This window comes from Anser anser, assembly GCF_964211835.1.
Source record: "Anser anser genome assembly, chromosome: 6".
NCBI lineage: Eukaryota > Metazoa > Chordata > Aves > Anseriformes > Anatidae > Anser > Anser anser.
In genome coordinates, this window is record NC_139726.1 from 17,209,879 (window position 1) to 17,229,063 (window position 19,185).

Sequence of the window (19,185 nt, forward strand, 5' to 3'; positions counted from 1 at the left end):
AGTGCCCATTTCAGCAGAGCAGTCACTTCTTTTCTTGTTTTGGACACAACTGCTAATATATCACAAGCTGAGCTTTGTCTTTAAGAAATGCTATCTTTTTGTCATAGTCCATGCAATGCTGTTGTGTGACAATTACGTTTTTGCCTTGAGTCTGGGGTAGATACCCTCAGTATCTAGTACCATGGTTCCTCTTCTCCGCTGCCTGTCCTAGATAAACCACACCTTTCCGTAGCAGCATGCAGGGATGGATAACAAATAATGCCAGAGATGTTCCATGCAGTCCAGAGCAAGAGCATGCAGTTGTAGGTTTTACTGGAGTCTCCCTGAGCAGAGCTTTCCCTGAAAGCAGGGCCATTCCCGACATTCTTGCATGTTGGACCCCTGCAGCCCAGTGAAGCCCGGTACTAAGACTGGAAGAAAGCTATTACAGCAAGTGGATGCTACTGCCTAGGTGTCATCTCTAGGTGTCATTTCCTGTTGCACCAAACAGCAGCTGTGTAGGGTTGTACAGGCCTGTAGCCCTCAAGTACTGTGCCCACCTCTTCCCACTTGCTGTTGCTGGAACGCGGCGATAGAGCTGCCAGGGATTTCTCCTTCTGTAACGGGCTGGTTGCCCATCCGAGCTTTGACATTTCAGTGGGTTGAATGGATGAACTGGCCTGAGGGCGGGCAGGGCTGCGAGGATGAAAGGAGCCTTTGAAAATCTCATCTGAGCCATGCTGTGGGGGAAGAGGCTTTGCTTACAGCTGGATGGGGAGGTCCCATTCCTGGGACATGAGCCCAACTTACTGTGCAGCCAGAGGCATGGCCCTGAGGGCTTTCTCCCTCCTGACTAGTAAGGCAGACCAACTGATGGAGAGAAGAAATACCCAGAAAAGGCATGCATGACTGTGCTTTGAAATGTGCCGTGGAGAAGGGAGGTTGCTAGGCCTAGGGTTGCTGGAGGAAAGTACCGGTGAGACTGGGTAAAAAGGAGGATCTTGCTGGCTGAGCCTCAGGGGCAAGCTGAGCAGGGCTGGGAGGATTTGGAGGTGGCTGGCCTGTGCCTTTAGTGAAGCAGAACAGGAGAGGTGGCGTTATTCAGGCTTGCAAAGCTGGAGAGGACAAGGGTATGTTTAGAAGACCTCTAACATTGCTGCCCAGGGCTACTGAAGGAATTACCTTGGTGTCATGGCTGAGAGTAAACAGGCAATAACTGATCTAGATACCAGCATTTATTTAAGACATTATGAGATTAGAGCTTTTACCCTACTTGGTTACTTGGTTATTTCACTTACCACCACCCCCAGCATTATGTTCATCAAATGTCTTTTCCCAGTAGGGAGATGACTGCTTGTCCAGGAGGGTCAGGCAGGCAGCTGTGCTGGTCCATGCTGTGCAGCTCCTCATGTTACCTGTCTCAGAAACTACAAGTCCAGGTCCCTGGGCATACTCTGGCTTTTGTCTCCAGGCATCTCCGATCTCCAGGATCTTTCACCCCATCCAGAATCTTTCTTCTAGTCAAGATCTTTGTCTTTGTCTTTCCTGGTCCCCTCCTTTTTAGTAACACTTATTTTTGGCCTCCTCTTCTTTCCAGAACCATAAACCCCAATTTCCCAGCCTCAGTAGTCTGTGGGCAGAAGCGGAGCATATGATCAGCCTCTTAATTTGCGGTTCTGTCTCATGTCTCTCTGTTAATTGGAGGATTTGGGGCATGACACTTTTGTTTAGTCCAAGTGTTATCAAAATGTACAACCAGCCCACTCCAGTTACTTCTGCTTGAAAGTTCAAAAGTTCAATTCTGGACATTCACTGCAACACTTACATAGGAATAATTATCTGCTGCCAGTTAGTGTTCACAATTTGAGCCTTTTTTTCAGTGTATGACTCTTGGTAATGATCACTGCATGAGATGTAGGGCCAGCTCTTCCTTCAGCCTCTCAAGTTCAGTTACCTAAAGGTCAGCGACAATGGTATATCTGTGCATGGCTGGGCTATTTGCAAATTTGAATGTTGACTGTACATATAAATATTGCACTGTGCACAATGAATAAGAGATGCTGAGGCATCTAAAGGGAGTGGAGGGACCTGAAGTCCCATAGAGATTCCTGGTGCACCTTATGCTTTCTGTTCTCCCCGTGACTCATTTTTTCCTCTCTGCATTTACAGGCAGCAGACTCCAGGGACTCCCTCTCTATGGCACTGTATTCTCAGTGTTTCTCATGGCTCATTAGCAAGATTAATACGAAGATCAAAGGCAAGGAAAACTTTAAGTCTGTGGGCATCCTGGATATCTTTGGCTTCGAGAACTTTCAGGTCAGAATTTTATCTTTTGCAGGGCGTGTTGGGTTTGGAGAGGTCAGTGGATGTAGGGAGGAAGTTTTTAGGTTTGTATCTTGTGTAGGATAGCATAGGGCATTCTGGGACTTCTCCACTGCTCCCTACCCCTGAGAGTGGCAAAATCTACTTAGCTGCCCATTTCTGGTAGCTTTAATTGTGTAGAGTGATGTTCAAGGTCTGATTTGTGACACAGACCTGAAGCAGATGTGGTGTGGTAGGTAATATTGATATTTATGGAACTATGTTTCTTTCTTCCTAAGAAGAAGAGAAATGTGATTTTTCTTATCATCATTTACTACCATATAGACCTCCTGCATTAGGCTAGCATGAGCTACAAAAGCTGTTCTCCTGATGGGCCTCCCCATACTGTCCTCCTCATGTCCAGCTAACAACCCTTGCCTCGGTGCTCTGTGGCTTTATTCCAGGCCTGGCACCTTCCCTGTAGCTGTGGCAGGAGATCATTTATAGCCCAGGGAAAAGAATGTTAAGTTTTATATCTTTGTTTCTTCTCACAGGTGAATCGTTTTGAGCAGTTTAACATTAACTATGCAAACGAGAAGCTGCAGGAATATTTCAACAAGCACATCTTCTCCTTGGAGCAGCTAGAGTACAACAGGTGAGGGGGCCTCCTAAACTCATCTACCTATTGCATGAGGAGCAACCTTCTTTTGTTTGTTTGTTTTGATCATGGCTGTTAGCTTCATGTAATGACTCCTAGTTCTTGAGTTAAAAGAGAGCAAACCATTAGCCTCTATCCATTCTGTTTGTATCACAACTTATGTTATCAAACTCTATTATGCCATGCCCCCACAATGTGTAGTTTTGCAAAATAACAACAAAACAGACCTCCACAATTTTGAAATTTCAAAAATCTTAGTCTAGATTTTCTTCTTTTTCTAAGCTGAACAGGAAGATCTTGGGCTCTAACACATTAGAACACATGGTCACTTGCCTGATTACTAACTTTTGATGATTTACCTAAGGTGAAGGTATTGTTATGCAGATGCATTCTTGGTGTGCAGAAAATAAAGTCCCTAATAGTAGATAGGTATCTGGCAGCTCTTTCTGTTCTAGAGAGTCCTATGCTATGAAAATGGCTCTTTTACTCAGCAAGGAGATTTAAATCACTGTTTCCTGAGCTTAAAGAGCATGGGGCTTTCTGCACAGCTGATTCTCTTTGTGGACTTTGTATTAGATTGTATTTTTTAAAGTACCTGGGATGCTCTAGATTATCTCAGCTTCTAGAGAAGCCTGCTAGAGAAGTACTTCAGTTCTTGTTCTGAAACAGAAGCCTTTATGTTGTGAATGAAGCAATTGAGTCAGGTCAGTGAGGGCAAATGAGAGCAGCTTTGTAAAGGGAGAAACTGAATAGGCAATTCATGAAATTCTAAAGATTACAAAACTGCAAGACTATTTATGTACTCACTTCTCAGGCCAATTCCACCATTGCAGGAAGCTTGTGTTAAGAATGGTATCATTGCAACAAAAGATTTTTTCCTGATGATTACATAGGAGTTTAAATTCTGTGTCTGAACTTTGGAAAGGATGAGAGAATTTTATTATTAACTACTTTTCAATTATTGTAGGGTAATGTGATTAAAGCTCACATTTCACAGTAGTAGCTTCATGTCCTCAGGTTTAATAAATAGCTCCATGTATTTTGTCACTCAATTAGATAAGGGGTCTGTGGCACTAGAGACGACTTGTGTGATTTCATTTGTTTTAGATAACTCTGCTTCCTTCAGTTCTGGAAGGACTTCTTGCCCTCAGAAGTGATCCGAGAGGCCTTTTTGTAAAAATATACGGCCTCTTGTACTGGGTCTGGCTGGGATGTTAACTTTCCCTGCATCAGCCCATACAGTGCTATGCTCTGCACTTGTAGCTAAAACAGCAGTGGTATCACACCAGTGTTGTGTCTGCTGCTGAGCAGTGCTGGCACAGCATCAGGACGCTCTCTAACCCTCCTAGGGGGTGGGCAATAAAAAATGTGAGAAAAGAAACATCACCAGGGCAGCTGACCTAAACCAACCAAAGGGATATTCCATACCGTATGATGTCACACTCAGCAATAAAAGGTGGAAAAAGGAAGAAGAGGGGAGGGGTGGGCTCTCGTTGTGAAAATGTCTGTCCTCCTTCCGAACACCGGCTGCATGCGCTGAGGCCCTGCTTCAAGGACGTGGTCAAGCATCGCTCATTTGTGGGAAGTAGAGAGTAATTTCTTTCCTCTGCACTTCCACATAGCCTGTACTTGTTTTGTTTAGTTTTCCCTTTCCTCCTCCCTTTTCCCCTTTCCTTTTTTTTTCCCCTTTAGTTAAATTGTTAATTGTTTAGTTAAATTGTTTAGCTAAAGTGCTTAATTAATAATAATATTTCCTTAATAATTATTTCTTTTGTCCTTTAATTAAATCATCCTTATCTCAACCCATGAGTTATTCTTTCCTTTACTTCTTCCCCTCCTCATCTAAGGAGGGGGAGTGAGAGAGTAGTTGTGGTGTTCAGCTGCCTAGCACGGTAAAACCACCACACCTCTCTGACACCCATTGTTGCAAAGATTTAAAACACTGTGAACTGGTATTTTTTGTCATTAAGGGGGTAAGATATTCTGTTCCCTTTGGAGGGAACTTCTTTCCATTCTTTAGAAATGATTCTAGTTTGCTGCTCCCAGCTGTTGGCCACAGGTTTCCGAATGCTTTGAACCTGAACATACAACGTCTAGGCTAAAGGGTTTGTAGGGAACAGCTTCACTGTCTTCAGAACATTAGCCTTTACCTGAAAGGAGTCTGTATCAGTGTCAGTAAGCAGCTTCACACCTAGCTGTAGTTTTCCTTGGTTTCCTGAGCACGAGTTACTCACAGGCTTTCTGGATTTGTGGGTCATCAGTTGACTCTTGAAGCTGTGTAGCAAACTGTCCAACATCACCACCACTTGGGCTGATGTTCATCTCTCCTGAACTAGCAGGAAATGCTTTCCATCACCTGGAAAAATGGAAGCACCAGAAACTGAGAGCAACTACAATTTGTCAGTGCTTGGTGCGGAATTTGTTCAATGACTGTAAGATAAGCATCAGTCTAAATCACCTGGATGGATAAGAAAGGCTGCCTCCAACTTACATCTCCTTGTGTTAGCAGCGCCTTGAATATCCTATTTTATTTCATCAGGCATGGCAGAGCCCAATTCCTGCAAACCCTCTTCAGTCCTGGGAAAGCCATTCTCAGCCTATTCTGTTCTCAGTGCTCATGGGGGCATTGGATCTTGCTTTTCATGTTTGATCTGTTTGTTCCTGACTTTCAGGGAAGGGATAAACTGGGAAGCCATTGACTGGATGGATAATGCAGAGTGCCTGGACCTTATTGAGAAGGTGAGCAATTATCTGGGACAGTTTCCAGGGACCACAATGGTGACTGCTGATTGTCTTGGGGCCTTCCCTGGGGTCTCCTGGTTTTAAAAACAGGCGGTTGCTTAGATCCTCTTTCCCTCATGACCTGGCAAAAGTATGAGCTGTTCTACCTGTAGTCTCAGCTCAAGAAAGCATATCTGTGCTTGCGAGTGAAAGCAAGCTTAGGGAGGGTGTCATAATTTAAGACAGGTAGCATGGTTTAAGTAAAACCTTAATGTGATTTTCTAATAAATTCTTCACTTCTGTTCTGCTTGCTGAATGTGTTGACTAGCCAGAGTTCTGCTTTCAACTCAAGCTTTGCTGGTTTATAACCACGGGTTATTGCTCAATGTGCTGTCCAAATCTCCAGTTTTTGGCTTGGTGATGCGTAGTTAGAGCTTTTGCTGTCTGTAAAAGCTTGTCTCTTGTTTGGCTGTAGAAACTGGGTCTATTGGCTTTGGTGAATGAAGAGAGTCGATTCCCCAAAGGCACAGACAACACCCTTCTGGAAAAACTTCACAGCCAGCATATGGTAAGTAAGAAAATAACCCGGCAGGCAAATGATCAGTATGTTAGCCCCATCAGCATTTCAAAGCTGAAAGTGAAGTTTTTGTTGATGTAAAATATGTTCTTTGTGCAGGAAATTTGAAATGCCCTAGGCTCGAGTCTGCAAGTATTTAATAAGGCTACATTGAACAAAAGTAGTATGTGAAGAAACTTGCAGATGGTCTCTTGCACAGAGAGAGAGGGAGCGTGCATACTGCAGGCTGCAGGTAGAGGAGATTTGAATTTGTGGCTTGGGTTGAAGGTCAGGTTCTGCTGGTCTGTGATGGGACATGAGGCAGCACCCCAGGCACAGGACGTGGCTGCACAGTGTGGTTGGGTTTCTTCTGCCAGCTGACTCACAGGAGCCAGCTCCAGAGCACTTCAAATCTGTCTCCTGGGGCTGGGGACAGATTTGGCTTCATGTTTTTTAATGGGAACTCTCTTATTGTTCCTAATTAATTATATTCTTTCCTCCTCTTTCTTGTATTCTGGGCATGGGAGTAGAAGGGCTTTTTCATACAGGTCTGAAAGTTACCCTGGGGACACAAAAAACACAGTGAGATCACTATAGCAGTCCCTTACCCTGTCTCCAGTACAGGCAGCATTCTGATCCTCACAGTAAATAGACTGAAAACAAAGCAAGTTAAACCCCGTAGCAGGCACTTAAGGAATAAGTTACTACTTTAGCAAGAACAGAGTCAGCTAATACATTACCTAGTCTGCCAATTAAGGCTTCATCGAAGCCTGAAAACATACAAATTCGTAGCCTTTATTAGACATTTTTTTAAAAATTGGAATAGATGCAGATACTCTCATTTTTCAAATGTACATCTAACTCTGCTAGTAATACTCATGGCTGCAAATTGAATATAATAACAGCTTCTATTTATTCCAAGTTTTGAGGAAATATTTCCTTTCTTTAGGCTTAAGTGGATGCCTTCAATTTAGTCCATTATGGTTTTCCCTTGTATTAAAGGTCAAGGTATATAAGAATGCCTGATTTACCTTTTTTATTGTCGTTGGTGTTTTATATATTTTAATGTCACATTAATATTTTTAATACATCCCTTATTTTCTGTTTTCTTTGTGAAATGTCCCAGCCTCTTCAGTTTGTCTCCAGATGGAGAAATTTCAAAGCTCCTCTTTCTTTCTGCTGTTTGTCTCTGAACTCCTCTAGGTGTTTTCTCTATTCTTTTCTGAGATAAATATTCAAACCAGAAAGCAGTTCCCTTGGCAAGAAGGTACCTGTGGTTTATTGTACAGCAGCATGAGACTGTCAGTATTATTTTGCATTCCTTTATGCCCCACAACATTTCGATTGCTATTTTTGGTGATTTTTGTTCATTGACTAGCCTTCTCATTAAGTTGTTCATAGCGTCACTTCTGTCTGCTTTGAGGAGATAGCAGTTAACGTGGAACCCCGGGGAGCATAGGAGAGATAGAAGATGCCGAGGAGTTGGAGTGCAGGGAGGAAAGGTGAAGTAGACAGCAGTCCAGTGCTTGCGGTTTTTGAAGGCAAAGTGTTCTTTATACCACTAAAGTCTCTAGTGCAGACTGGAGGAGCACTGGAAGGCATCCACTCACTGTTGCTGGAAAGCCTGATGAACCTTAAAGGAAAACAAGCTGTTTTCTCTGTGTTTTTTTTTGTGGATCACAAAAGGCTTAAGAAAGAAAACCATGAGAGCTGGGATTTAAGAGAATATGACCTCTGGGTCATATTAATGAACAGCAACAGGGGATCCAGGAGAAGGAACTAGGAGTGTTGTAGGCATGGGTAAAACATATGGGCTTGGTAGGTGGGAACTGGGCAAGTATTTGGAAGTGAAGTCAACTTTGGGTTACTAATTAGATAGACCTTATGAAAATAATCAGAGTTGTAGATAGCAAGAGAATAAACTTATCATTCACTTGCCTTTTTCTTACTCTACCTTATATAGTCACTGCTGGAGGCAGGATGCTCAGCTGGATCGTTCATTGATCTCAAGTAGCATGGCTGTTCTTGCATATTTAAGGATTCTTATTTTAAAAAAAGAAGGAAAAATAAAGGGAGAGACTAGAACAGCTAGTAAGGGAAAGTAAAAATTAATATGGAAAAAGAGAAAGAGAGGTGCAAAGAAAGATGGAAAACAGGAGATTGGTATGGTACCTCCTTTGACAAAGAAAAAGCGTGTAGGTGTTCTGCAAAGCTGCCATCTTCCCTGCATCCTGATCCCGTGTACCGCCCCACGTGGTTTGTGTGGAGCCCAGTCTTCATGGGTGTCAGACATGCAAGAATTAACATTTCATCCATGGCATGCCTGCCCAACCTTGATTCTGCAAACCCTTGCTCACATGAGGAATGCCTTGAAGGACTGGATTTTTCCATCTTATTGGAATAACGTATTTGCAATATAGCTGCAGATAACTGCTGCACATGTGGTCAGGCTCTGCAACAACTAAGGTACTTGCCATCCCAGCATTGCCATAGTCATGGCCGAGTTTCTGACTGAAGCTATGTATTCTTACGGTGCCATTATAAGAAGCCTTTTTTTCCCTTTGATTTCAGAGCAACCATTACTATGTGAAGCCTCGGGTGACAGACCATCAGTTTGGCATAAGGCATTATGCGGGAGAGGTAGGTGTTCATGGTAGCTCATGGTGTATCTGTGAGATGCTTGCACATGGGCTTGAGGTTATGGAGCGTTTAGATTCCCAAAGTCAAGAATCTCTCTGAGCTGTGTGTATGCTCTGATCATAGTGCCCCCATAGCTGAGCACAGGAGGTGCAATGGGCTCAAAGTAGCATATCATTCTCCAGCAGTATATTCTCCAACTTGGACATTTGTTTTTCTCAGGTAACTTTTGCCTTGGGAGATAATAATCTCCTCCTTACTTCTGATATTCATGTTTTCTTTTCTTGGACATTCACAAACAAACAAAACCCAAAATAAAAATAACAAGGACACTTTCATTGTTGGGGAAGAGGAGAAAAGGTTACATGCCTACTGCAGAAAGGAAAAGGCCTCCAAGGTTAAACGCTGCTCTTTGTTATGGAGGGGATGGAACAGATGGAGGCGTGTCAAGGGAAGTCACCTGCACACTAAAGAAGGACTAATCTTCTCCTAGACTCATCTGCTGGGCAGCGGTGGTTGGGAACTCAGGGCACTACATGGCACAGTTAGTATTTCCTGCTCACACCTCACAGAGGATTTCCCCACACTGTGACTGCAGGCATATTTCTGCAGCTCTTTCGCTTAGCTCCTGGCTTTGAGTATTATTTTTTTTTAATTGATGGCTAAAAGCCACTTTCTTGTTAGTAACTGCTGAGCGCTGGAACTCTTTGACCCCCAAAATTAGGATCCTGGCACATGCCCGCGGTGTTACTGTGAAGCACTGCTGGAGGCTTTGTATAGTGGCATGTTAATGTAGAAGTGCTTAATGATTTGTACTGCTCTGTTCCAGCGGCTCTGTCTGTGTTGCAGGTGCTCTATGATGTGAGAGGGTTTCTGGAGAAAAACAGAGACACCTTTCGAGACGACATTTTAAACATGCTGAAAGACAGCAGGTATGTATGTCTCCCTTATGCTTGTGAAGAGGCCACGACTGCCGGGCTGGACTAAGCCACATTCATGTAATAACCAGGCCAAGGAAAACAGTTGTTTTGTCTGAACATCAGGCGTCGTTCTTCACTATTCTTCGCCTTGTGCTTAAGTGCCCTGACAAAAGAAAAGAGAGCTGGAGAAGACAGATGAGGCACAGATGAATGATTTATCAGTACTCTTGTCCCAGTTTTGAAAAGAGCAATGAAAGTAAGACAGAAATTCCCACAGGCAATTCTGGTTGTCTCCCTCTTTTCTTCCCTCTTTCCTCTTTTTCTTTCTGCCTCCCTGTCCCAGCAATGGCAAATTTGTACCTGAACAAGTCAAGGCTCTTTGTCACATTGTGAAATGCTTGCCTTTGCACAGAGACTGTTTGGTTTCCATCCTGCTTGTTAGTGGAGAGCTTCCATGGTGTGCTTCATCCTTATCCTGATCCAAACTGAGCCATCACTGTGGGGCCAGCTGCGGTCCCAGTTTTATACCCCAGTGACCCTGCAATGTGACCTAGAGAAATGAGCTGACTTTCACCTTGATCAAGGTCTACAAGGCAGAGATGGCACGTATTAGAAAGAGAGAGGTGTTAAATGACATGGTGGGCCCCAGAATTTTTTGTGTTGCAGCTCCACCACATGCTTTATACCACAGTTCATATATTTACTGCCTTTGGGCTCCAGCCTGATGGGGCTGTTACAGAATTGCATTTGCCCAGAAGACAGCTGCAGAGTTTGCACTTGACACAACCTGAGAGAGCTGAGAGGACGAGCTGCTCTTAGCTGCCTTACTCAGACAGTGGCATCTGCGTAATATTTTACACAGGGCTTGAAGCCAGAATTGTGGTTGTCATTGTCCAGCATTACCAGAAGGGCTCAGGCTATTTCAACAAGCCAGAAAAGGAAATTCTGCTACAAACAGTCATAACAATAAATCGTTGTGTAGATTTTGTACGAACCAGCACCACTGTCTAAGGAGAGGCAAAATGGCGTAGAAGATCCCACAGAGATGACCTACACAGTGGGTAGCTCCAGAAGTCCTCTGGCCACGGAAGGGCTGTGCTTGCAGGTGCAGGGGCATGGCTTGGGCACCATGGCTGATAAGGTACAAGAGCTAGCTCTGGACGGGGGTTATAGCACACAGTTTAGCTGGAATGCCTTCAAGGCAGTTTTGCTTGGGGGCATATAGCTAGAGGGAGGCGTGCTGGCCAGTGCAAAGTGGAGACCTTCCTTTGTTTAATATCCTATTCTACAGCCTGAGATGGGTCTCTGGCTTTGCAGCCAAGTGTGGCACACAAGGCAGCCCATGTGGTCTGAGCAGACAGATGGAAAGTATTAATTTCCTCACTGAATCACCCAGCTGAACTGCTTCCTGCAGACACTCTGTGGTGGCAGGAATAAAAATGAGGTGTTTCTTACTGGGACGGGGGTAATACCTAAGAATAAGAGCCATCTTCTCACGGGTGGTTGGTGTCTTGCATCTTCTTTAATTCTTTTATTTACCCTTAGGCTGGACTTCATCTATGACCTTTTTGAAAGAGTCTGCAGCCGTAGCAGTGAAGAGACACTGAAGATGGGCACCCAGAGGCGCAGACCGACTGTCAGTTCCCAGTTCAGGGTAGGATGTTTTCCAAGAGAGCAGCAGGCTGCTGGGGAAGAGCAGATGGGTAAAGCAAAGCCTGCGGCCAAGAGGAGTCATTCATCCTCATTTTGTGTCCAGCACTGTAAATGTGCAGGAATGTGGTACAGCTAAAAAAAGACAGTGCCACTGCCTGAAGGATTTCTCTGTATGGTGTAAGATGTGAGATGTTAAGACTGGGCATAGTGGCAGAGGAAAAGAATATCAATAATATTTTGTTAAATATCTGAAGCTTTTTATGTTCTTTGATCATTTGTGTTGGTCTGGTGTTTCAGTTAGTTGTATGTGTTCAATTCAGGCCACATCTTTTACAAGCATAGTGGCAATTACAGTAAAACCTTGTTGGGGGGTTTCATAGCCCCAGGTTCATACCTGCACGTATGAATTTTCTCCATTAAGATTGTCTGCAAACTTATGTTAATGTCACAGTTTTAGATCCCTATATAAAAAAGCTTGAAAGACATGTAAAAATAATTCAAATTGGCTATAAAGCTTAGAAAGCAGGGATGGCTATGCACACAGTGTTGCAGTAAACAAACTCTGGGTATGTTTTGGACAGGAAGAAATCTCCTGGGTTACTGAGAGCAGGCTCACTGTGTTGCAGCATTAAGACCTATAGTATAATAATAGGTTATAATGCAATATGTGAGTTATAAAACCCATAAGAAAAAAAACTTATGAATGAATCTATCTGCATTTTTAAAACAAGTTAAATAGTTGGAAAGAATCATGATCAGATATTCCTTGTTCCAGCTCTGAAAAACATTTTTCAGACAGAGATACGATTTATCGTTTTATTACTTTTAACTTAGAACAGCTTTACTTTTTTACTTGATGAAAACGATGTAAGAAAAAACAGGTTTTGGTAGGCAGAGTCAATGGAACACATCAGGAGTGGGAGGGCTGCATGAAAACTGTGTTGCATCAAGAGTAGCACTTTTCTCTCCTGTAGTGACTCAGCCCTTGGGTTTTGTCTTACTGCTTTTTAGGATTCTCTTCATTCACTGATGGCAACGCTGAGCACTTCCAACCCATTCTTCATCCGCTGCATCAAACCAAATACAGAAAAGGCAAGCCTTTCTCCCAACAAAATGTATACATGCAATACAGGTGCCCATGAGTGCTTGCACAAATGCCTGCCTGGCAGGTGCCTCTGTGCAGATCCGAAACTGGGGATAAAAGCAGTTCACCCTTCTCATCTGTTTTTCCTTCTAGTTGTTTTATTGTTTAGGAAAAATATGCTCTTCTGTCAGTAACCAGATTTAAAAAAAAAAAAAAAAAGCTGAATATGATATAGCCTTTCCCACCTCCTTCTGTGCTTACAAAACCTGGAAGATGAACCAGGCTTGTGTAGAGCCCAAAGCTGTGGTAGAAGAAGCAATCACTCCTGCTTGTGTTGCCTGCACACGATTTGTTCTGGAATGCAGGGTTTGTGCAGTAGAAAGTGTCTCCTGCAGCTCCCTGGCTCTGAGGCAGAGGAGATGGATGCTTCATGAGCAAGTCACAGTGCGTAGAGACAGGCTGGCTCCCGCTTGTGCTGTGAACCGTGGCAGGAGGATATGCTGCTGACTAGACTGGGTGGAGAGCCCTAAGCTGATCATTTTCTTTGTGTGTTTTGAAACTGTATGCTATGGCAGAGAAAAGCCTGCTGGGGCTTTGTGTCAGAAAAAAAAATCTGCAGTTTATCTTCATTTTTGGCAGTAGAAGGCTGATAGGGTCTTGCAGGCTACACGACTGCAAAGATAACTGAGTCAGGGTTCTGCATTTTGTATGTGTTAATATCATTGCTCTACTGCCATGATCTGACAATGACAGCACTCTGCAGACTGCTTTTTTCTGGGATCTGCCCAACTCCCTTTTGTCATCCCTTTTGCTGTACCATGCAGTGTCATGAGGTTGCTTTCCCCTTAAGCCAAACTTTTCCCTCTTCACATGGCACGCCCAAGGGTTGGCTTCCTACAGAGAAATGGACGTACAACCTGTGGGTGTCTGTGCTCAGAGAAACCATTCAAGTCAGCAAAGAAGTAATACCAAGATGAACACTTTGGCTCTCTTCTGATGTGTTTTTGAATCTGGATCATAATGCAGGCACCAAACCTCTTCAATCCAGATGTGGTTCTGAACCAGCTGCGGTACTCAGGGATGCTGGAGACAGTCAAGGTCCGGAGAGCAGGTTTCCCTATACGGCGCCTTTTCCAGGACTTCCTCAGCAGGTAATTGCTAGTATTGTGCCAAAAGCTGTAACGGTGCCAAGGTATACGATTTTATATGTTTGTTCCCTCTATAACTGCCGTTACTGATATGGATCATTTGTGTGATGTTTTTCTAACCGTGTCCTTATTGACTGTATCACAGACTGACTTGGATGTTCTTTTGGAGACTGCTTGCCTTTAGGGTAAAAGTAAGAATGGAAAAATAGCCAGACAGCTCACATTGTTTGTAGTTTTGCCGTAGATTAGCTTGTGTGATGCTGTGAAATCCAGATGGTCATAGCATGTAAAGGGACAGTATCATGCCCTTTAATCTGAAAGGCTGAAGGAAATGTTAATGGGCAATATAATTGATTATTAATATTGGAAATGGTAATTATTTCTGTTAATTATCTGCACCAAAAGGATTTCTTGAAGTTTAAGGCTAGAAGAAAGTATCTTGGAGCATTACATTCCACCCCTATTCTGAACAAAGTAACTTGTGATCAGTGAAAGCATAAGTTTCAGAAAGACAGTTGTTCTTTATTGAAAAATGAAGTTGAGTTTATCTTTTATTACTGGGATCGCAACAATAATAGCCAATGTGATAACAGATAAAAGTTGGGGAATGGAGGTTCCCAAATTGTGAAGGAGGGAGGTCCCAGCTGGGATTTCTCTCCCAGAGGGAGAAGGACTAATGAGAAAAGGATTACTGGAACCGTGTGATGCGGTGGAGGTGTGCGGGCTACTGTCACACATAATCTCATGAGATTCTGTTTGGTTCTTAGGTACAAGATGCTTGTGAAGGTACCACATTTCTCAGACAACAGCAAGGCTGTATGTGCAGACTTTCTTCAGATCTATGACAGCAGCAAGAAAGAATGGCAGTTGGGTAAAACCAAGGTACTTCATCAGTGTGGCTTTGTATGAGAAATACCAGGATATGGCTTTGTTCCAGCTGCAAGGGGATGCAGTTGTATCTGGTGAGACTCGGATCAGTAGAAGGACGGAGTAGTGATGACCCTGTTAGACCCATAGGCATTGATCTGTGCCAGTGACCTGTAACATCTCAAATGTTTCCCATGTTATGTACCTAGAGACGTAGAAGGCTTTCTGGTTTTGTCTAAACTCTCTCACTGATCCAACCAGATTGATTTGGTTGTGTCTGATCCAATTTAAGGATCCCAGGCAAGATGTCATTGTATGCAACTGCAATGTGTGCCATTAACTCTTGCCTCTTTTGCCTGACATTTCGGTCTGCTTGGCTAACTGAAGTTCTTGCAGGAGGCAGTGAGCTGCTGCCTGGTTTATATCTAAGCTAGGAAGAGGTAGCTAGACCACCAGATGTGTGACAGCTTTCTGCTGTGGAAGCTTAGCTGATGGTTGTGCAGTTAGCACAGATACTAGCATACGTTTTCTGGGCAAAGGTATCCACATGCTTCTTCCTACTTGCATAACTCAGATTTTCCTTCTGTTTTCATGAATGCTTAACACTTCTCTCTTTTCTGGTGCAGCCTGCAAGTTGTTGTTATTTTTTTTCTCCAGACATCTAGCTGGAAATATACCATTATCTTTCACGTGATAGGGAGGGAGCTGATTCAGTCTGGTTTTTTTTCAAGCTTTGAGACAGCTTCATAAAGAAAGGGGTGTGAGCTTTGTGAGGTACATTGCTCTAGAAATCTAGGAGTGGGGAATTGTATCTATCACAACTTTACACATACTCCAATAAATTCTTTGAAGAATATGCCAAGATAGATGGTGTCCAGAGCAGACAGCATTTCTAAGCACTGGGTATGCAGTCCATATCCAAAGCAGGTGGTGGCCTGGTTTCTAAGGCCTTCCTTTGTATGACTGCACTGATGTTCAAGAGAGACGTTTTTATCAAGTAGCAGTATTTCCAGCCTGTGATTCAAGTGTTCCCCCATCTTTGATCTGGGAATCTGTTCTCTCCACACTGATCCCTGCAAACCAGGAACCATTTCTGTCATTCCTGTCCCTAGATAACCCACATTGCTTGGGTGGCTGCCAGTCTCCCAGAATTTTAGTGTTAAGGCCTGTGTGGCATGTGTGTGTGTTGCAGAGCTCTAGAAGAGGGGTGGTTAGAGCTAGTAAACAGGGAACTGGAAGTTTCTTTGTCAAGAGATGGAATGTATATTGCTGGGCTACAGCAAGGGCAGCAGCGAAATGCATGTGAGGACCGATGTTTAGAGCATAAAAGGTTGTAAGTGTAGCTGGAGTCCATGGATGGTGACAACCAGGAAATCCAGGCTGCTTTGAGCCCCCGGCAGCAATAGGGTCTGTTTTCTCCTCAGTTCCCATTGTGCATCCTGAACGGCTGAGTCCATCTGACTCTTTCCACTCACGCCTTGACCTGCACAGATAAATTATTTTGGAAAAGCAGTATAGGTGGTAAATTATGGCAAACAAAATGTGATTGTATTTTGCCAAAACACCAGCCATACTGTAATGTAACTTTTTTGAATGATTCTGTTCTATAAAATAAAAGTTGGCTGTAGGGGGCATGTTAGCGAACAGCAGTCTCTCTGCTAGAGCTCAGGTTGCTGTTGTGTCTGAATGCTGCAGGAAGAAAGAAATGATTAAGAATGACAATCTTTGCATCTCTTTATTTCTTTATGGCTGAGAAGGAAAACTGAAAGGAGTCGGGAAGCAGTTGAGCTATCTCATTTGGTTGTTGAAGTTACTTTATATGTGCCATGATTTGGATTAGAGGTGTGTATCCTGGTAGAGGGGAGCAGTTTTATTTATTCTAAAATATACATCACTCCAAGGCTGTCCTGGCCTGTTCCACCCTTGCTGCCACCTCTCAGCATCCTGACAGTCTGGGCAGCCCACAGCTGCTCAAGGTGCTGTTGCCATTGCCCTGCCATTTCATTCTTCAGGTGAGTTGCTTAATGTGCTTTGTGAAGTACTTGATGAAGAAAAGAGACCTGATTTTTCCAGAGGCTTTCAGGTAAGGGTGAAGTGAAGCTACCAGCTAAGGGGCACATAGTGTAGGTTATCATCCTGGAGAGGAAGTTCCTGAATGTCCTTGCTACCACTTTTGCTGCTACAGGTGCAGCTCTGGTACCAGGTAGCCATTCCCAGCACCAGGTAAGAATCAACCTGGGGTACAGAGTCAGGAATAGCTACTGCAGAAAGATGTGATGGGTCAATGGGGATGTAACCTAGGAAGAAGTACAAGGGGTGGGTGAAGAGCAAGGCTTATAGAAGGGGGAATACTTCCTGCAAAATGAATGGAAGGATAATTATATCCCTAGCAATTGTTTGTAGGAGGAAGGAAAAGACTCTGTGAATTAGTGCTGGGGATTGTGAAGCTTGGGAAAGGAAATGGGGGAGGAAGGGCAGGATGATCTTTGTGTTTTTCATTAAGAATAGAGCAGCTGCTGTGCTGGCAATTGTCAAATTAGTGTTTATGAAAAGTATTAATGTATAGAAGGCAGGTTTTATCCGGTGGCATGGCAGAGGTGAGGGCTTGCATGCAGACAGGCAGTGTGATGACGGCTTGTACCAAGGTGCCCTCATCTTCACTAGGGATGTGCTGGGATGGAGCACATCAACTCCTTCCACGTCAGCAGCTTCTGTGTCCCTTTCCTCTGTGCACTTGGACCTTCTGCCATATTTGCCTATACCTTCAACACAAATTTCCTAAGGCTGTTTGATGCAGTAATCCTTGCTGTTTGAATGCATTCGTTTTCACATTTCAACCTGCTGTTTTGCAGGGCCTGCTTGAAGGAGGAGGATTTTGTAGACTAATTGGTACCCAGGTCACAGTGACCCACTTCCTGCTTTCCCAGTGTTTTCCCCTAAGAATCATATGATCCCACTTATGTACACATGGGTGCACGCATGGCTACATTTGTGCCTGCTGATCTACACCCAGCCTCAACATATGTTTGCTGTTGCACTGACAGTGCATGCAGGCATTGAGGTTGTGTGAGGAGCACTGGGGCTGCACTGTGGTGTTAAACTTAGCCAGTGTATAATATGAGCAGATATCATAGAAATAGCCTGTAGGTTTTGTCTAATCATTCCTTCCTCAGATGAAAGTGATCTCATGTTTTCAGAAAGTAACTATGAATTGTGACATAGAAATAGCGACGTTCACGGTTATTTCCACAAAGCATAAAAATATTTCTGGATTCAAATTCATTTCACTTTTCCTTGCTATCTACAAGGAGGCTAAAAAAACACCTTCAGGATGCCATTAGCTTATAGACAGCTATTGTATTTGAGTTGTATGCTATTTGAGATTAACATCTCAATCTATAAACATATACAGAAAACCCTACATGGTTAGGGTAAGGTCTTGAACTCTGCATACTTCAAAGTTGTTTTCCCCCCCTCCTTACTGGCACAATAAAGTCTATGTTTGCTAGCAAAATACTGCTAGATTGAGTATTTTTGCAATTTGATGAAGATAATGGACTGAGACAATGTTTTGCTAGCTGCCTTCTTGAAATGGGTGACTGCTGCTTGGTTCTGGAATGTAATGGAAAAAGCAATCCCTGCCTCAAAGAAGCCTTTAAAAGATTGTTGAGTTGACAGAGGGAGTGGATGTACAACTTGCAGGGAAGGATGCCAACTTCATGGTTGGCAGTACCTTGATAATGAACTTTCTTTTAAGGCTACCCACAGTTACTTAGTCATTACAAAACAGCTCATTTCTTTGGGCCATCTTAACAGAAATGGCTCTCCAGGAAAAATGGGAGTGCAGGGAAGTCAGTGGCAATGGGTGCTAATGCGTGGAGAGATTTCAGTACGTGGTGGTCATTGTTGGGGGGGAAAAAGAGCCTAAATAGGTGATGAGGCCAAAAGCAGTGATGGAGAGGAAAGTGCTCAGAGATATAAGAGGAGGTAAGTGGAGAAAGGGAGACTTTATGCAGAACACTGGAGTAAATGTTCAAACCTCTGGACATCTCTGGCCCCTCAGCATAGCCATGCAGAACCAATAAATCCACAAGGAGTTTTCACCCAGTAATGCAGTCCTACAGACTGACGAGTGTCAGCTCGCAGCCCGTGTTTGTGACCGTGCTTTGGTAAGTGGGGCAGCACTCCTCTGGTGGAGCCCGCTCCTCTGCTGGCCTTGGCAGTGGCTTAGCCAGCAGCAGGCAGCCGGTCACACAGGCACGGGCACACGGCAGTAGCTGCTGTGCCTGCAGCCTGTGTGGACAGACCGTAGCCAACTTTAATCTAGGCTAACGCTGCTAACAGCACACCCACCGTGCAGGCTGCAGACCTTCTCAAAAGGCAAAGCATGTATTTCAGCAACTTGTGCTGAATTCCGTGCTAACATAATGCGAGCCGGCTGATTTAAATTAGCTCGGATATGTCAGCACAATTCCTGTAAACATGCCCTTATCTTGCTTGTATCTCAGTCCTTTTGTCTCCGAGATAGCACTGCCATCCCTCACGCAAGCATTTAGCGCAGAGCAGAGGTTTGAAATACAGGCGGTGGAAGATGCCGGAGGATTAAAATACAGGACACTGAAGTGCAACTTCCAATACTTGGAGACTTCTCCCGTGGGGGC

The 19,185-nt window shown here is 43.8% G+C and overlaps 1 protein-coding gene across 3 annotated transcripts in view; it reads left to right on the plus strand.

Moving 5' to 3' along the window:
- The window catches only part of LOC310901349 (unconventional myosin-X-like), an 85,752-nt gene that overhangs the window by 30,731 nt on the left and 35,836 nt on the right, over positions 1–19,185 (plus strand). For all 3 annotated transcript variants that reach the window (XM_083840699.1, XM_083840698.1, XM_083840700.1), the window contains 10 exons: positions 2,149–2,295; positions 2,835–2,935; positions 5,611–5,677; positions 6,135–6,227; positions 8,787–8,855; positions 9,702–9,784; positions 11,318–11,426; positions 12,437–12,517; positions 13,536–13,660; positions 14,425–14,539. In XM_083840699.1, coding sequence (XP_083696825.1) covers positions 2,149–2,295; positions 2,835–2,935; positions 5,611–5,677; positions 6,135–6,227; positions 8,787–8,855; positions 9,702–9,784; positions 11,318–11,426; positions 12,437–12,517; positions 13,536–13,660; positions 14,425–14,539 — 990 coding nt within the window. The remainder of the gene's footprint in view (positions 1–2,148; positions 2,296–2,834; positions 2,936–5,610; positions 5,678–6,134; positions 6,228–8,786; positions 8,856–9,701; positions 9,785–11,317; positions 11,427–12,436; positions 12,518–13,535; positions 13,661–14,424; positions 14,540–19,185) is intronic.